The sequence below is a fragment of the Chaetura pelagica genome, unplaced genomic scaffold (assembly GCF_000747805.2).
Source record: "Chaetura pelagica isolate M959 unplaced genomic scaffold, ChaPel_1.0 scaffold33, whole genome shotgun sequence".
In the NCBI taxonomy this organism is placed as follows: Eukaryota; Metazoa; Chordata; class Aves; order Apodiformes; family Apodidae; genus Chaetura; species Chaetura pelagica.
Window position 1 is genome coordinate 2127303 of NW_009952874.1, and position 18913 is coordinate 2146215.

Below are 18913 nucleotides of genomic sequence, written 5' to 3' on the forward strand. Positions count from 1 at the left end.
CTCAAGAAGTGCCTTCCCCTGCAGAAAAACTGTCAATAAAGACTGGGAACTTCAGCTCCTGCAGTCATTACACTGCTCTGTATAAGCCAAGTTGTTTCCAAGAGCTGGGTGTGTGTGTGTGTGTGGAAATTACATAGCACAAAAGCTGTAGAGGGAACATTACAAAGGAAAGCTGAATCAGGCTACTTTATGGAGCTATTTCTGGAAAAAAAAACAACAAACAACTGCTACTCAGGGCTTATGATTAATAATGTTATCTTGTAGCTAATTTTATTCCTTGCCCCTCTCTTCTCCTGCTTTCCAATTTGGAACTGCACTTAATTATGAAAACATGAGCACTAGACTGTGAATTTTGATATATTAATTTTACCATGGTTTTGCTTTTACACCGCACCATCAAAACTCTCAAAGGAAAACCAGTCAAGGAGACAATGAAAATCCTGACACCTTGGGTAATTTCCTTAAGCAGAGTCAAAATTAAGCAATTTCTTCCACACAAATCTCATTACATTGTTGTGAACCTATAACCATTATATGTATTGCTCCTGTTTTTCAATAACACCATTTCTTTTTTTGACTGGAGCCAGAGCAAGGCCTCAGTGGTTTGTTCATTTGGTGTTTTTCAAAGACTAGAACCAGAGGTTATTAAAAGCCTGGCAAGACAAAACCAAAATGAGCAAAAAAGGATGAATATATTCCTAAGCTTCTCCACTGAATAGCAGAAATGTTCATAATTTAATGCCTGACCAATAGTGCATGGATGCCTTGCCTGGATGAGGTCAGCTGCCCAACACTAGACCCAATTCTCATGTTCAACATTAATATATTTGTTAGTTCATTAATTCATTGACTCCTCTCTTGGCTCCATTCCAACTGTTCAAAAGTTAGAATTGGGCAATACTGCTTTATTGACATCTCACTGCCCAGTCTCTGAATCCACCCTTTAGCGACCACCAGCCCATAGTTTCAGAAGCACCATCCAGACAACAGTTCTACCATTTACATGAGTATCTTGTTGTCTTTCTAAATTTGTATTAATTTGTTAGGTAGAAATATGAGGTTTGGCATTAAGGCAGTGTTAGAATAGTTCTGTGAATAGTGGCTTTTTTGATCTATTGGCTGTTCCAAAGTCACAATGAAATTATTAGTTTTAAGTTGACTTAACATATGTTTGTATAGTTTCTAGGCAAAACAAAAAATTAAAAATAAAACTTCCTGAGCATATAGAATTATTTCCCTTCAGCTTATGTGGCTAAGGTTTAAAATAATAATGATTAAGAGATAAATATTTTCAAAACCCTTTTAAAAACTAAAAAATAAATTTTTTTCCATTGAGAAAATGTCTAAATGCAGACTCTAATTATTTAAAACATTTGAGGGTTGGGTCTTCAGCAACTAGGAAAAATCAAGGCAGATTTCCCAGTGTTTCTAATGCCACACATGAATTAACATGATGTTAATACTTTTTAACCAGAAAAGCTTTAGGTCAATTATTTTTCCTAATTCTATTTTTTACCAAAGTATAAACCTTTAAAACTACAGACGGAATAGCATAAGTTGTAACAGCAACAAAATGGGTAACTGTGTTCCTAGACTGTCTAAATTGTGCATATTCCAAAATTATAAACCAAACTGGTTTATACATTTTTTTCAGAGTAATAACCACCTCAATCCCTGTGTGATGAATCTCTGGGTGCAGAAAATTGAGTATCTAATATTGTTAGTGCTTTCTAAACCACAGTACCATTAAATAATAAAACATTCATTAAAGTAGAAGAGTAGACCAAATTACTGTACCAAACATCCTCTGCATCTTCGTCACACTCTGCCCCAAACTGGCAAATGTCACAGGTCGATGTCTCTTTTTGATTGGTTTCACCTGAGCCTTCATTGACTGTTTGATGGAAAGCAGAAGAATATACATTAGTACAGACAGCACTACAGCAAAGCACTTCTCTCTCTCTAGATAAATCTATTCAGCCAGCTTCATGTGCTGCTCACAGAGCCAATGCTCAGATGGCAGAACGTATTTCTGAATGAGGCAAACATAGAGATTTCCATGTTGGTCTGTGATAAATTCCCTGAATTATGGAGTTACATGGAAAACTGGAGAAAGACCCTTCCTCTGGCTTTTCCACTTCAACAATGATCTCTTGAAGCTGCAGGTCAGGCAGGCTGTGTCACCAGCGAGCCTCACAGCTTTGTGCCCTGGAAAAATGACAGAAGTGTATTGATAGCATGATATGCTGCCTTGTGTCCTTACACCACGAAGGCTTTGAGATGGACCCAAGGGGATGTTTTGCTTGAAAATGTTTTGAAATTACCTGTGGAACAGTGCAATCTATTCCATTCCAAAGGCAAAACATTTCTCTCTTCAAAAGTACAGCTATGAGCCCCAAGGACTAGTTATCTCTGGCAGGAAAAATTTAGTGCTGTCCAGAGGAGGGGATGATCTCCAGCACAGGTTAAATTTGAAACCCAGGGAAGTCAACACCCTTGTCTGCAATTGTGTAAGGCTGTAACTGGCCCTTAAGTAAAAAACATAAAGGTGCTGAGGGGAAAATAAAAATACGGGTATAAGAGGACTGTGAAAAATGTTGATGGCTGAGTACTGAAAGAGAGAAAGGGACCGCTAAGGTAGACACCAAGAAGAGGGCTTGCTAAGATACAAACAAAACACAATCTACATTTATATTAAAGTGTATATATCTTGCAAGAGGTGCTGCTTTCTAGCAAGACACAGTACCCAGTGATATCTTTCTGCTGGTTACAGAATAATTAAACCAACTCAGACTTTTAAGTATCCATCAGCTTTGACTGATGTTATCTGCATAATCAGCCTCTGCAGTGCCATCCTTTCTGCTGGAGCCAGCCCTGTGGTGCAGGCTTATTGCAATTTGGGCCCAGCCTGCCAAGGCTGGACAACACAGTGAAGTGTGTCAGTAGCCCCTGACACTGAGGGGACAAAGCACCTGCCTGATGCTGTGCACCCACTGCACGAGACCCCCTTGACCTGGTGTGACTGGAGGCTCTGGGGTGGAGCACTCTGACGTTGAACATGCTGCTTTTGTTATTTACTCAAGAAAGAGGAAGAGTCTCAAGCTTTCACTGAGCTGTTGGAGGAGAAAGGGCTTTTGCCCCTAAAAGAGAAAGTGTGACCCCAGTGCCTGCTTTCTAAGCCTGCACAAGTTATCTACCTCTGTCCTGTTTCCCACTGTGTAAAATTGGTATAATATCACTCTCTACTAAAAAAGAATATGGAAACAAGTTTATTAAAGATACTACAGCAATATGGACCACAGGAATACCTAAGGTAGATGGTTTACTCAGAAGCTTTTTCCTTAGGCTTAACAGAGTCAAAGAAAGTGCTGGTATGTCGAGGTCTGAGCTATGCTGCAGCAATTTCTTATCAGTCTTGCTTGAATTTAGACAATGAAAAAAAAAATTATCTATGATGATAATTCTGATGATCCTTAAAGGCAAAAAAAAAAAAAAAAAAAAGAGTTTGCATTATTTGCAGAATTTTGCTCACTTTTATACCCACAAAGTTCACATGCAAAAAGCCAAAAGGGAAATTCAGAAAACAGAATGGATTTTTGTTCTCCTATTTTCTAGGAAGGGTCTGACCTGTGCTTTTTGTTTCCTTAAGTGACTGAGCAACTCTTTAGGTTCATATTTTGTAAGACCCAGGATACAAAGATGGACAGGGTGTCCAAGGGCCGTGTCCTCACACCATTAGCATTTCCATGTGCCACATGTTTGATCTGGACCCAATAGCATTGGGAAACTGATGCTGCTGTACACCTCCTGCCCACTCCTCTGCAGCTCCATCCAGGCCTGGGGTTTTCACTGAGTTTCATTTACATATTAAATTTAGATTATTTTTTTTTTATTTTTTTTTCCTGAGAAAATAACTTCGACAGCCAATTTTGGCAGAGAATTTCCAGTGGTTAAGATATTAAACAAGACACATGATGTGGATTTATCAAGTCACGCTGCTTTGCAGTGTCACAGTTTCATCATCTGTGAAAGGGGAACAGAATATTTGGCAGGTACTTTGGGGGCTGTAACGAATGATTGTAAGCAGAAGACTCTTTATGGCAGCTGAGCATTCCTCACCTACCAAGAATCTAACAATAGCTTCAGTTCAGGAGGGTGAAAATGTATTTTTTTATGGAAAAGAGCTATAACTCTTTAAATTTTGTTATCTGCAAATCACTTTCCTTATACTCCCTTTTAATTAAATTTATTATTATTTATTATTAATTTATATGCCCTATTTTGTTTTCTCCAAGGAATGTTTCTATTTGTAACAGTCCAACAGGTGTTGGACTCATCACAAGGTGAATAAAACAACTACTTAAGTCATTAAAGGAAAACATTTGAAAGATTGAGCATTCTGAAGAGAACTAACTGATTTAGAGAGGAACATCCACATTAAGGTATAATGCAGTTCTTAATTTCTACTAGAAAAGAATCGGTCACTGCTTCATATTTTTCTGAAGGAGCTCCACATCCAGCATTCCATAACCAATGTGCACATTGTCATTAAATGTCACAGCACACAGTGGTGTTGGTTAAAAAAGACAGCTGTTTATCGCCCTCTCTCTCTTATTCTAATTTCAGTAACCACATATAATATTATTCTTTAAAATTCCTTAAGGTGTGTTTTCTCCCCCTACACAAACATGCATGGTGGCACATGTACCCACACTCAGGACTGACACATGCAGGGACTAGTTTTCTTCATGCTGTGCAGGTAAGTGTGTTGATAAATCTGGACATCCTACAAAGAGTTATTTTCTCAACATTTCCTGCTGCTTTTTATCTTCAGGACTAGTAGATGCTCATTTTCTAAGGTGACTCTTTTTCATTATTTTTTTTTGTTTGTTTTGTTGTTGTTTGTTTGTTTTCCCCTCACTGTACTTGCTTTCATATTGCAACTAAAAAAAAAAAAAAAAGATAGCAAAAATAATCTAGTTGCTGGATTCCTCTTTCAAAAACAAAAAGAGTTTCAACTCTCTTTTTCTCATGCACAGTATGTAGTTCTCATATTAGCAACTGCTGAGGTTTATAACACCAACATCCTGCAGGACCAGAGTAGGGCTCCAGGGAGGCTAATCATTGAAGCCCACCACTTGTTACTCACACTGCTGAGAAATGTTAAGCTGCAAGTTCCTATTTGTATTAGCAAGATTAGCAACTTCCAGAGTTCAGGGAAATGTGCTAATGTGGGTTAGAAGGTCACTAACTTTATCTGAAAGTCACTTCAGAGACTCTCTCAATCTCCTAAGCAATACAAATTCTTTAGCTGGGAAGGCACTACACACAATTTACAGAGTCAATGGACTGTGGTAACCGCAACAGCCACTGTTTTAATAATTTGGTCCTTTTCTGGCATTCTCACTGCACTCAGATCTGATAGTTGTGATTTCGAGAATATCTGTAAGCTTGCAAGTCCCACAAGAAAGAAACCATTTTGGCCACATTTTACTTTGCTTCCGTAGCTGAAAACCCAGACTAGAATAGTGGTCTGACTCTGTGCTTATCTCCTGTAGTATATGGAGAAAAATAAAAGTCCCAAACTGTTCCCCCTGACATAGACACCTCTACTTTCTCTTTACACTTCAATCTCTTTGAGTCAAGAATCTTCTATAGGTGCTACAGTCTAAATAAATCATGTTATGACTTGATACACACAACTTCTCAAACTCATGTTCTACTAAGAGATCATGATGGGTGGCTTAGCTGTTTCAGCAAATGAACATGAACATCTCTGTGCTTAAGCTTCTGGATAAATTGCTCAGTGTCTTCCAAACATGCCTGACATGTGTCAAAGAGGGATGGAAATAAACTCTTTGCAATTTTCAGAAAAGCACCTCCAATGGGATGGTTAGGAGCATGCACAGCAGCTCACAGCCTTAATCTAATACACAAAGCATCACCCATTTCATAAGAGACACAAGAGACATGCACATAACTCGCCTGATGGACCACACTGTGAGGAGTAAATGGAATTGGAAAGAGGAGCTGGTGAGCCACAAGGGAGAGAATTAGGTAACAACACTGGCTAAGCACAAGTCTCTCAATCTCTCTTCACTAAGTTGCCTCTGAAGACAACAGGGCAAACTCAGAAGAGTCTCAGTTCAGTTTTCATGTGGTTTCATAGGATTGCTAACACTATAAAAATAATCCTTATTCAATATATTTCAACTATACTGGAGAACACAATAAAGAAATAGCATTGCTTTTTGTATTAAGCAGTCTTCCTTTGGTTGATGTGATCAGATGCATGATCATCACAATCTCTGATTCTAACTTGACTACTCTTGGTGGGACATCTTAGCTGCTGTTGAAGGAACAACTTCAAAATGACCTTTCTCTAGCTCATCCTAACAGGATATCCACTTGTTTTTATCTATAAAATCTAGGAAATAACACATATCATGTGGAGATGAGAGTTGATGGCCATTTTTGTAATTTTGGAATGAAAGACAATATGCAAACTAAAATGGAAGAGAAGAATGCTCTTCAGAGCAGCTGAGGTTATCTTGCCACATACTTCAGTCCTAACAGGTCTCCTCTAGACAGGCAATGAGGTGAGTGGACAAAGTGAGAACACTCTGAGAAAACAGGGCAGAGAAGCCAGCAGCATTTACTAATTTTGTTAGAACAAACACTATCTGCACCTCTACCAAATGGTGGAAAACACCTCACAAAGTCAAAGAAATGGAAGCCCATTTGCTGCAAACAACTTCACTCTAATCAATAAGGTGTTTTTTTTCCTGAAAGCATTAGCCCAGTCAAAACTTGCAAAGTGAGAAAAACTAAGGGTACGGAGCAGGGGAGCACCTCGTGAATGACTCTGCTCTCAAAGTCTGGCAGAGGCTCAGCACGACATGACAGTCAAAATGAAAAGCAAATGGCCTACTGTATCAGTAATAAATCCAAACTCTGACTCACCTTGTACAGCTTTGCTCCTGCTGCCTGGCTCCATCTCAATAAATACAAATTTGCTCTCTCTCACACATACAAACATGCTGGGGAAAGTACATATCACATGAGGAAAGTGTCCCTACCCAGATCAGGACCCAACTCAGAACTTCTGAAGGAGACTTGAAAAATTCTCCTTCATGCCAATGGGCCTTTGATGGGTTCCTCCATACCACCAAGGGTCAGTACTTGAAACTACTTCTCCACTACTGATGGGCAGGTGATTTAAAGAGTGTCAGGGTTGTGCCATACCTGCGCTGACTACCAGGAAACCAGACCACAATTTCCAGCATTTATACTGACTCAGGTCTTGGATTCCTCCGTGATGACATTCTCAGCCAGGTGCTGGAAACAGTTAACATGACGACCTCAGCGTGATGCAAATACCTAACAGGGCTTTTGGGGGAGAACTAGATTTATCCAGCCAGCTCAGACTGCTGATAAAATGTGCTCTTATCTTCTTGCTAAGGACCATGTAGATACAGCCTGGCACTGCTTTGATGCCAGTCAGACTCAATTTGCAGTTTTTTCCAGCTGTCATATTTGTACCATGACTCTCAGGTTATTATTTTTTTTTCCTTGGATTATCTCAATGTATCTCAGTCGCTATGTACATTTGTTTTGAAAGGTACATCTAAGCTTTAAAAAGCTTCTGGGTATAATAAATACAAGAAAAGATCAAGTTTATAACTTTAAAAAACTTTTTCTAGGGTTGATGCATGATTTTCTGGTCCTGTGCAATGCCGAGTTTAGCTCGGACAGGAAATAAGCACTTCCAAAACAGCTCACTCCTCTGCAAGGCCCTGTGTTGAGCTCACCCACACCTTGTGCTGAAGGCTCCAATTATGCCTTGCATACAGTGTAATTAGTGCAAGAAAACAGTGTCTGGGAAGTGCCCCGAGTTCAGTAAATAACTAGTATAAAAAGTTTCAAATTATTACTAAGTGCTGCTGCTCTCACTAGTACCATCTTTATTTTTTACCTCCTGTCTTACTTCCTGTCATGCTTGCCCTCCCATTCTCTTCCAGCTTTTTCAGTTGTAATTACTCAGACTACAGGGCCCAGCTCAGACCAGCTCTGGCAGCCCTGCAGACAAGCTGCTGCTGCTGTGAGGAGAAGCAGAGGCCCATAAAAAGCTGAGAGCTTCTCACTTCATTCTACTCAATGTCCTAGAAATCTTAGAAGCCTTCTACAGCTGTCATCCAGGCTGATAGCTTGGAGGCCTCCCCCATTAAGACAGGCAGCCTTCATACCCTCTGAACCTCATTTATCCTGGCTAAAAGTGGATGGGAAGGAAATGGCTTCACAAGAACAGCATTGCTCCTCTGCATCTCTCTGCACTTTTCTCCTTTCAGAGGCCACAACTGGAGGTTTCCAAGAGCATCTGGGTCTGAAGTCAGGACGTGACCCACTATGAATCTCCATAGGGACTTGCCTATATTTGTACAACTGTGGCCAGGAGGGAATGGATTCAATTCTTACTCAAAGTTTATTTATTATAAACAAAACACCACTTGCTTGTTTCTGTCTCATGCATATCTCTGCTGCTCCCACAGTACATTTGATAAAAAATTAAATACGATTAGTGAGGCCAGTTTCTCCTTGCAAATATCTCTAATGGCATTTCAAAAGGAATGGCTCATTGAATAAAACTCTATTGTAGGCTTTCTGAATGCTGACATGAAACAGCTGTGATTATTGCACCCTTGTGTGTTCCCTCTACAAAATTTGATGTTTGCCTGGTGTATGTGGGATGCCAACATTGCAGATTTATGAAGGTGTACGATGACCAGCACTGACAGCATTTGCCAGCTTGAGGAAGAGGAGGCTCGTTTGAATTTTGCTAAGAGCTTCCCCTCATAAACAGCTTTGAATATAAAGCCAAACAGCATATGGGGACTACTCATCTCTGCCTTGGATTAATTTAATTTTAAAGAGAAATCACTTCTTTGCAGGAGAATTTTCAAGGAATAGTTACAGCTTGTAAAAACATGCCTGCAATGCTGCCAAAGTGTTTGTGGCATCAGTCCCCACTCTCATGTATTTCAATATGTCCAACAGTGCAAACAAAACAAAGAAGTGGCCAAGCCCACAGCTGGATGGTGCAAAGCTAACGGGTCACCCATCAAGGCCATTATTAAAGAACCTGGAATGAGATCACTGTAGTCCTAATTGCAAAGACCACAAGATTTTTCAGGATCAAGGAGAAATAGAAAAAGATGATGTCTGATTCCTCCCTCAGGTTGACTTGCCTGGCCATACAGATCATTAAACTTCACCGTTGAGTCAAGGGAGATGGGAAGCTGCATTCCAGGGAAGTACCCAATATCATAACACTTTTCTTATTTGTCAGAAAAACAGGTTACTCAGAAGGAGAGTCAAATGTGAGCCACTTGTGGCCAGCTGGCCCCATGTGCCAGAAAGAAAGGTAGCAGGACAGGCTCAAACCCCTCTTAATCTCTTCTGTGGACTGCCAGACACCCTCTCCCTGAGGACCTGCAAAAAAGCCACCACATCTTTGGGCTCTGCAGAAAAGCAAGGGCTGGTTCTGGCCACTCATCTTCCTCTTGTGTGGCTGTGTAGAAGGTGTATCCCATACGGCCTGAAGCAGGAGCTTACTGCTGGTTACCTTATGCTCGATGTACTAAACATACGACACAAAGCTAATCTGATGGACAGAACATATGGACTATATACATGCTATAAAATTGCACTTACAGGCAATTCTATTGAACAAATACTACATTAGATACAGCTTCAGCTGGAGAAACAGGAGTCAGTAGTGCTTTCCTCTGCAGGGCAAGATGCTACAGTTGGACATACACTGCATAAATTACCCATGTGTGCTTCCCTCGACCTCTGCCAGGAATTCACATCCCACCTGAAGTTCTAAGCACTTTTATTCATTCTAGGCAGAGAGTAAACTGGATAATGAAATTGAGAGAAATTCAGTGAAAAAATATAAGGAAGGATCCAACCCATGGTTTCACAAAGGAAAATTTCCGTTAAGGAAATTCCAAATGGATGATGTGACTTTCCAGGGCTTTCTGCACTGAAAGGGTGCTTTAGCCAGCCTCCTACCTGGTGGAAAGATTAACAGAAGACTTGAATGTGAACCCTTATAGCTACTCATCTTTCACAAAACAGAATGAAAGGAACAAAGATAAAACCTAAAAGAGCTGTCCAGCTTCCACTTTGTGACTACTTCAGCTTTAAGGTCTTTGTCACTTTGCTATTGATTTAAGTCTGTGTATGCTTTTGAATATTAGTATGGCTAGCAAGATAGCAACATCATACATAAAAATGTTATTTATTCCAGAACAGAGAAAACTCCCAGTGGTAAAAGAAGATTTAGGTATCTCTGAAGATTTCTTATCACTGTGCAACATAACTCTCTAATGGTTCAATGCCTTGGAGGGTCATCTGAGATCACTTATCACATAAATCAAATAGGTGGCAGGCTATAAGAGTAGAAGCCTATAGCAATTTCATGTCTTCACTTGCAGACATCAAATCTATCTTTTAGGTAGACTATGGAGGAGATAATATGCCACTCCATTTAAGACACTGAAGAAACCCAAATCTGGGTATTAACCAATTTTAGGAAGCTGCTCCTAGTCTTGACTGGACCACAATTATCTTGGAAAATAACTGGTTTTAAATCCTAAGATGCAAACCACAGACGCCTGTCCTGGTTCTAATTTACACCAAGGCTCCTGTAAATCCCTATGGCAATGGAAGGGAATGTCAGAGCGAGTGAAAGTCCAATTTACTTTATGTCCCATTTACATAATCAGGGTGGTGTAAAGTGGCTCTACTGTCAAAATTACTTGGGTCTACCTTTCCCTGAATTCAATACAAGGATCAGTCTTCTTCTCCCACTCCACTTTTCTTCTATGTTGTACTCCTTTCTGTTTATTTCTGCACTGCTAATGCATGTTACACACACATACCTGAGCACAGGCACAGCCCTGGAGCTCAGAGCCTGAGAAGACGTGTCAAACTCATGTTCTGCAATAGGGTCTCAGAAGGAGACAGTTCAGTCAGGTGTCAAAACTGGCAGTCAAAACCCATGCTGTACTCAGCCAAGATCATGGTTGGGAGCCATGATTGACAGCTCCTTAACAGCCTCTTCCTCCACCAGCTCAGTGGTCAGCCTGTATGCAAAGGGTAATCCCCAATCCCCCTTGACAGCTGATGTCCCAGAGAATTTAATATTTCCACAATAACCCTCTATGATCTTCAATTGTCATTGCTGAGCTGTTCCTCTAAACTTGCACAATCAAGGCTCATCCAGGGCTCATTCCTGTCTTTGCTGCTTTGTTTGTAAGAATTTCCATTTAAAGATAAAAGAAAATCTGGCTCAGAGCTAGTTGTAAAAATATCCCTCCTGACAAGAGTAAAGCTCTTTCTGTCTCCCCAAGTCTGCAGCTAGGCAGTCCTTGGGCCTCTGCTGTAGCTTAGGGGGCACAAGAGTGCAGCCACCTCAGGAACTTGCTAGAAGCTAAGACGAGGGCAACTGCAAAGATTTTAAGTCCTGCGGGAGGAGACACAATACCTATGTATCCCCTCTTTTTTATAAGCCTATTCTTCTACAAACACAAAACCAAGCTGTATCAGTTACTTGCATGGAAATGTCCAACAGTAAGATGACCTTTCAAGATAAATGGGAAAAAAAATCAGTTGAACCATGTTTTTCCTTTTTATTTGCATATTTGTGGGAAGCTGAGGCACTTTGTGAGTAGCACCATTGCTGGCTTATTGTATTGTCCCCTGTTTATGGTTTATGTGGTGGAGCAGTCATGTCCACAGGACAAAAATAATGACAAATACTGGCAGCACTTGTGATGGCCTTAGCAGACAGACAAGGAATTAATCAGTAGCACAGCCACTCCTGAAAGAGTGGCGAAGATTAAGGAGAAGGAGTCTCCACAGGCCAGGCCTGTTGCTAAACTGGGGATCTGGTTTTGTGCTTTTACCTGAAATGGATGTGACTGTGTACAAAAAACCTCCCAGTCCCCTACTAGGACAAACAGGCTGAGTGCAACATGTCAAACTCAGCCTTGCAGGATCAGCAAAGAAGCATGGATTTGAATCCATTGACACCAGAACAACATTGCCTTTGTGAGTATAATTTTACAGATGTGTTTATGATATGGGGGGAGCCATATGGCACAAAAGGTTTAAACATTTAATCTCACTTAGCTTCAATATACTGCATATACAGAAAATTGGAAGCCCAGCAGGAAAATGCCAGATTTCATTCTCACTTAGTCATGATTAACCTTTATGAGCTCTCTCAGAGTTTTGTTACCTGTGATGTCACTGAGGACAGGCAGGCAGCAAAAGTCCTGACTTTCTGCCCTGTCCATGGCATTGCAGCCCTTAAGCTTGAGTTTCCTGAAGGCTATGCTGCCCAAAATGTGGGCCTCTCCCAGCTGAACAGCAGTGTGCCCTCTCCCATACCTTCCCCCAGGTATGGGGAGTGTAGAAGGGACTACACAGAGTGAATGACTTAGAGGGACTTTTCCTCCTTCTCTTCCTGCAACTGTGCTTCTTTGCACATCTCAGGTAGGTCAAGTTTAGAGCAGCCAGACACTGGCAGATGGATGCAAAGCTGATATGTATTTCACTTTGCAAATAAGCTCTTTCTCATTAATATTGATTCCCACACACAAACACTTTAGTGATATTCACTGATTGCATTACCATTGCAGAAGTGTAATTAACAAATTAAAAGGGAGGATTGTGATTCCGTTTAATTTGGCGAAAATCTTTAAATAAAATAAATAATAATAATAAAAAAGAAGTCTAATGTTTGCAGATCATTCCACTCTGCTATTCATTTTAATGCCATGGACATGCTCTAAGAGAAATGCTTTCATCAAAAGAAACATGAACTGAGTATACTGCAGTACTGGCACACATGGGTACTTGAAGAAGCATCAACAAGACAAAAAACAAATGAAAGAAATCCTGACAGATGCTAAACAAGATACTAGATTGCAAATGAAGGTGTATCATCATGGAGAGAAGTAGAGGGAAAACGCCAGTTGGAAGCTGCTCAGACTGATCTGAGATTGCCAGCTTGTTCACAAGCTTATGAAAAGCAACACAGAACTTGCACAGGTAAAAGCCAATGCCACAAATATTTCTGAAAGCGGGGGAAGCAGAACATCTCCCATACTTCCTGCCCTTCCAGTTGCTTGTATGATAAAATAAATCAGCTCCATTAAGTAAATCAATGTTTGAAAGAGCAATCAAAACTCCTGAGCCAAAGTTTGACTGCTCTTATCTCCAAAAAACAACTGAGTACACCTAGAAGAATGGTTGCAAAATGATACCTACTTCCTTTCCCACCTCCTACCGAAAACACCTTTCAGGTGATCTAATATTATGAGAAACCATAATCATTAAGGATTGATCATGCTAATACAATTTTCTGGATGGCTTATTAACCTACTAAGACATGTTTTTCTCTACTTCCCTTCATTAGCAACAGCAATAATTAGGTAAGGACAGAGTAGCAAAATTGATCATATGCTACTGCCGAAGGGGACAGAGAATGTATCATGCACATTTAGCATAATGTTCTCCGAACTCAAAATGCATTAATTATATTTAGTAACACAGCTATTTTCTGCCTTTGATAGAAAGAATCCATTACTGCAGATATTGTATAATAGAAGCTTATTTTTCTCCTATTCCAAAATGGAATTTTATTTTTTTCTTTAAAGTTCATCATATGAAATGAGACGAAACAAGAAAACATCACAGTCTCAAGTATCTGCTGATACCACATCCTTTTCTTATTTCAGTCTTGCCTACCAGTCTCCTCATGAAAGTAGTGCTTTAAAAGCAGAGTGGCTGCAGAGCTCTGGCTAGGAAGCAAAGAAGTGAGTGATACCCTCACCTCCCAGACAGTAATCCCTAGAGACACTTCTCTTAATTTTTTGGGTCAGCTTCAGGCAGCCTTCCCACTGCCTGCCATGCCTGGTTACCAGAACGAAGCACCTGCAGCTTACACGTAAGCAGCAGTACTCAAAAAGTGCGCATGCTTACATAAACAAATTTTATACATGTACAGGGGTGACTGACTAGCAACCACACCCTGAGTGGACGCGAAGGTCCCTCCTCCCTGAATGTAGCACCAGAATGGGGCTGGGGGATGACGGAGCAGCCAGACCCACTGTTGGTGCCCATATGCTGCCTCTCACCTTCCCAAACTGTGACCCCAGTGCCACGGCCCCACACCCTGCAGCAACAACTCTGACCCTTGGAAGAGAAACTGCCAGCTAAGCCATCAGCCCAGTCACAGCTGTCATGTGCAGAGACGGGGACTGGTGTCAACCCATGGTGGGGCTGCCACTCGACCTGGCAGCTCAACAAGACCTGCGGCATTCGCTTCCCCACGCCACCCTGCTAGTGTGGGAAGTGCATGTAAGTGACCAAGGGATGGCAGCAATGATAAATCTTTACATATTATTTAAATGCCAGTGACTGGCTTTCCCTGAGCTCTCCCCCCATGTGAGCAATAGGCAGCTTTCTGTAGATAAAAGCATTAGAGGGAGCTGAAAAGAGTTGACATTACTAACTTGGCACTCTGATGGTGTGCTGCACAAACAGGGAAAGGGAGGATCTGCCAAAGTAAGAGCCAGAGATAATATGAAAAGCATAAACCCAACATATTGACCTTATTTAAATCCAAACAGCATAACACTAGGATACTTAATGCAAAAATGTCGAAAACATTCTTTATTCCACACACACACAAATGTTTTCTTTAAATATGCAATTCAGTTGATATCTGCAATCCCCCCTCTTCAGTTGCAAAATCCAAAATAATGATTATATCAGTCACTGCTTAATACATTCAACTGTGGCCCTGATTTTCATGCATGAATGGTCATTTACATATCATTACCCATCATGCCATCCACTCAGATTTTTCTTTCTAAATAGAGTTTAAAGTTGTCATTTTAAAACAAAAATGCTTAAAAATGGGACTTTACTTTCTCGTTATCTTATCTCTGCTCTTAGAGGCTAATAGACCAGAATATTAAAATGGAAAATTCTCAGTGTGTGTGACAACTGCCACAGTGAGAATATCTCAAAGAGGCAATTACCAAGGGATTTTTCTCAACTTTGGAAACACGAATAAATATGAACAGAAAAGCCGAAGTGAACCAACCAGAAGCAGAAGAGTAATTATACGACGTTCTTCTATTCTCCTAACACAAGTCCTTGTTGGGGCAAAGCTAGTTACATGTTAGTGAAATCACTGTGGACATGTGGAGCAGTTAGAAGCTTTGCATGAATAGATTACCATTTTTCAATTAATATTGCCCATGTCCATAAAAGAGGAAGGATTTTTTTTTCCCCTCCTCCTGTTACTTTAAAGTAATTTTCTGCTATGTTTAATTAGGAATTTTCTCTACAGAAGGAAATGTGATAGAAGATTAATTCTCTTATTTCCTCACCCACTGTGTCAGTAGACTCAAGTGGACACTATAAACCCCAGTTAAATAGGACGGGGATGATCAAGCATGGAGCTCCTTTCAAAAGGTCGTGTCTGCAGACTGTAGATCTCATTTCAAAACAATAAAAATGAGTTAGAAAATGGTATCTCTCCATGGCAGTGCCACCGAGGAACGATTACAAGTGCTTCATGGTGCGAGGGTTCACCATGCCAGCTGAGAGGGTTTGCTGTGACAGCTAATGATACTGAACACCACCAAGTGAGAAATGATGTTTTGGGTCTTTTTCTCCTGTTCAACACTAATAATTATTCCTCTAGTAGTCACATCCTATTTTACATATTTTACGCCAAGTATGAAACAGCAATTAAACAATAAATAATGAAATGTTCGCTGGTGGGCAATATAGTAACGGCTTTTTTGTTGCTTGTTTGGGATTTTTTTGTTCTCTTTTTTTTTGTTTGTTTTTTTGTTTGTTTGTTAAGGGAATAGACAAAAGGTGCAAACTGTATTGGTTTTTAATGAACAATGAAGGAAACAAGCTGTTTGTTTCATAAAATTCTATGAATGGTCTATTGCTGCCAATGCTGAGTAAATATGAGGTTAATGCTTTTTTTAAATTGAAATCCAAGCCAGAGTAATAACAATTATTAAGGATAAACTCAAACCGATAAGATACTGGAACATACAAGATGCTGTCCTTTGACAGAGAGGGTAAGGAATTTTCTCAGTTGTTTTATTAATGGAGTGGCTGAACATCAAAAGAGAAAAAGTATGCACGATTTAGTGGAGGAAATGCAGACACGCAGCCTAGTAGAGACCGAGAGCCTTGCTCATTGATTAACTAGGATCAGATTGTTTTAATACAATGTAAGTTGTCAGTACATACCTCCTGGGGACAGAAAAGGTCAAAACAGGACAATTTAGCAGAAATAAAATGTGTAATGCAGAAGAAACCTCACTCCCAATTTTATGCTAGGCTTAAAAATGTAAATCAACACTTTGGCTATTACAGTACCTCCATATCTGTGCCACTCTCTGTTTTGAAAGGTTTGTAAGACATTCTTAATCCACTCTGCTAAATGCTGCCCTGGTCTCATGTAGAGAAATGCTCCAGTAGAGAATTTAAGAAGGGGCAGCCACCTTCAAAGAGTCCAAGGGAGAACTGCAAGGATGACATGATTCAAAAAACATGACTTCCACAGTGATCTTAGGGGAATGGAAATTTTTTACTATGGAAAAGAGAAGACCGAAAAGAGATTAGTTGTCTGATATAAAAAGGAATGTTAAAAGATTGCTATAAAAAGAAGGATAATCAATTGTTCTCCACATCCACATTTCTGAGACAAGAAATAATTGATATAATTTACAGCAAAGGAGATTTCAGTCAGATATTAGGATCTCCCACACACACACTGCTAAGAATTACCATGCGCTGGAACAGGCTGAACCGGAATGAAGCAGGTGTGCTCAGAAGTGGCTTCTGAGATTGGTCCGTGAAAATCTCAGCAAGGGAGAGTCTAACTATAGTTGTTCCCATCAGACTTGAGAAGGTTGTATGGCATGATCTGTTGAAGCTACTTGCAGAAATACATGTCTACATCATCCTTATCTACAGATGAAGCAATGGCTGGGCTCCATGCTATGCATGATTCAGTCTTGTATAAATTCCCATTGAAATCACAGGGCATTTTTTGTTAACATAACTAAAATGCCTTCATGTCAGCTGGCTGTGTGATGCCTGCCCATGTATGGGAACACTATATATTTTTGCATAATCTCTAAAAATTCCTGACTCCTGCAAATTCAGAGGACTTGGTTATACCGAGGTCTTGTGGACAAGACATCAGCTCTCCTGATCATGCACACGGAGGGGAGCCAGCCGCATCTTCTCCTTCCCTCAGGAGAGAAGTTTTTAAACACAGTGGTTCAAAAAATATCAGCTCCAGATGACCAAGTTTTTGTTCCATTACAATAAAAGGAAAATATTTTCCAAAATGTTGTTAAATTTTGGGTTGCAAAATCTGTTTTAATACAGAAATCCAGGTAATGCACTATGTTTCCTGGAGTGGTCAGCAATGAGTTTCCCACGTTATCACTCAGCTTGTCCCTACTGAGCTAGAGTCTGGAGGACAGTCCTGCTCAGGGTGGGGGGTCCTGCCCTGCACCCTGCCACCTTCACGCCAAACCAATGGTACCCATCACAGACCATGCAGCAGCCATGCCTCCAAATGCCAAGGGCAGAAGGTGTCAGAGGGAACAAATGAAGCTCCTTGAGCCAGCTCCAAACCTGCGGACAGCAAAGCTGAGCATTTTGGGAGCCCTACTTTCAACCAGAGCAGGCTGTGACTGCCCGAATGTGTGTCAGGAGCTTCAGCCCATGCAACAGCCGAGAGTCACGCAGCGCAGAGGGCTTGTAGCCACCTTTGTTCCGCGTCCCCTGGAGCTGCGCTTTCTGTGCCGCATCTGCCGGAGGCACAGCACAAAATCTGTCCCCTGTGTTCCTGTTTCCAAGGAGTGAGCAGCCCTTTTACAGCAAAGCCAGTCTTAAGAGGTTCCCCAGCATCCGGTGTCTGCAGCTCATGCCCACACTACACAGCTGCCCAGGTGCACATGGGGTGACTTTTTTTCCTCTCCTTTTTCCTTCGTAAGCAGTCGAGCCCCAGGGCAGAATTACAGTTTATTTGCACAGTGACAATGCAGCCTTTCAGAAAGGAAATATAAAATGATGAATCAGAGAGGCCTGGACATACCCATCTGTCATATCCAATAAGCACATGTGTGCCATGTGAATGCCTGGTCACTCTTGTAATTAGCTGCTGAAGCTGAATGGGCAATTTTCAGCCAGAAGTGAATGAAACACATGAACATTTTAATGATGCAACGAACAATTAAGAATATTACATGCACAGTTCCTGATCACCTTGAGATTTTCTCTCTACTTAGCACTGAGGGAACTCAACCTCTTTAACCCTGCTAGAACAAGAGGGCACAGATGAAGTGAGGAAATGATGAGCTGAATAAATTGCAGCAAGGCAGGCTCTTCTTAAAATGTAACTTTTTCTTCCAAAAACCCTGAGATAATAATAGGGAAAATGTCTGCAGTGAATTCTGATTAAAAAAAAAAAAGAAAGGCCAGAATAGTAAACATGTCCCATGTGGCAGACAGGAAAAATGAAGGGTCTGATTCAGGTCCTGTTCTAATCAATGGGTCTCTCTCAATTACCTCACCTAACAACCGCATGAAACCCTTTAAGTTTATATGAGTAGATACAGCACATAGGTAAGAAGTAAGAAAGTCTAGCCCCTGAAATGGCTTAGCAGCAGGTAAACCACCTGAACTCACCCTGATGCAGTAAATCTGTATACATCAATATATACAGGACATATACAGATGGTATGGATGCTATTTCAGCAGAGAACAAACCTCTCGTGTCTTCACC

General features: G+C 40.7%; 1 protein-coding gene across 1 annotated transcript in view; it reads right to left on the reverse strand.

Moving 5' to 3' along the window:
* TMEFF2 (transmembrane protein with EGF-like and two follistatin-like domains 2) overlaps window positions 1-18913 on the reverse strand; it is a 133170-nt gene that overhangs the window by 53952 nt on the left and 60305 nt on the right. Inside the window, exon 5 of the mRNA XM_009995260.1 lies at window positions 1798-1894. Coding sequence (XP_009993562.1) covers window positions 1798-1894 — 97 coding nt within the window. The remainder of the gene's footprint in view (window positions 1-1797; window positions 1895-18913) is intronic.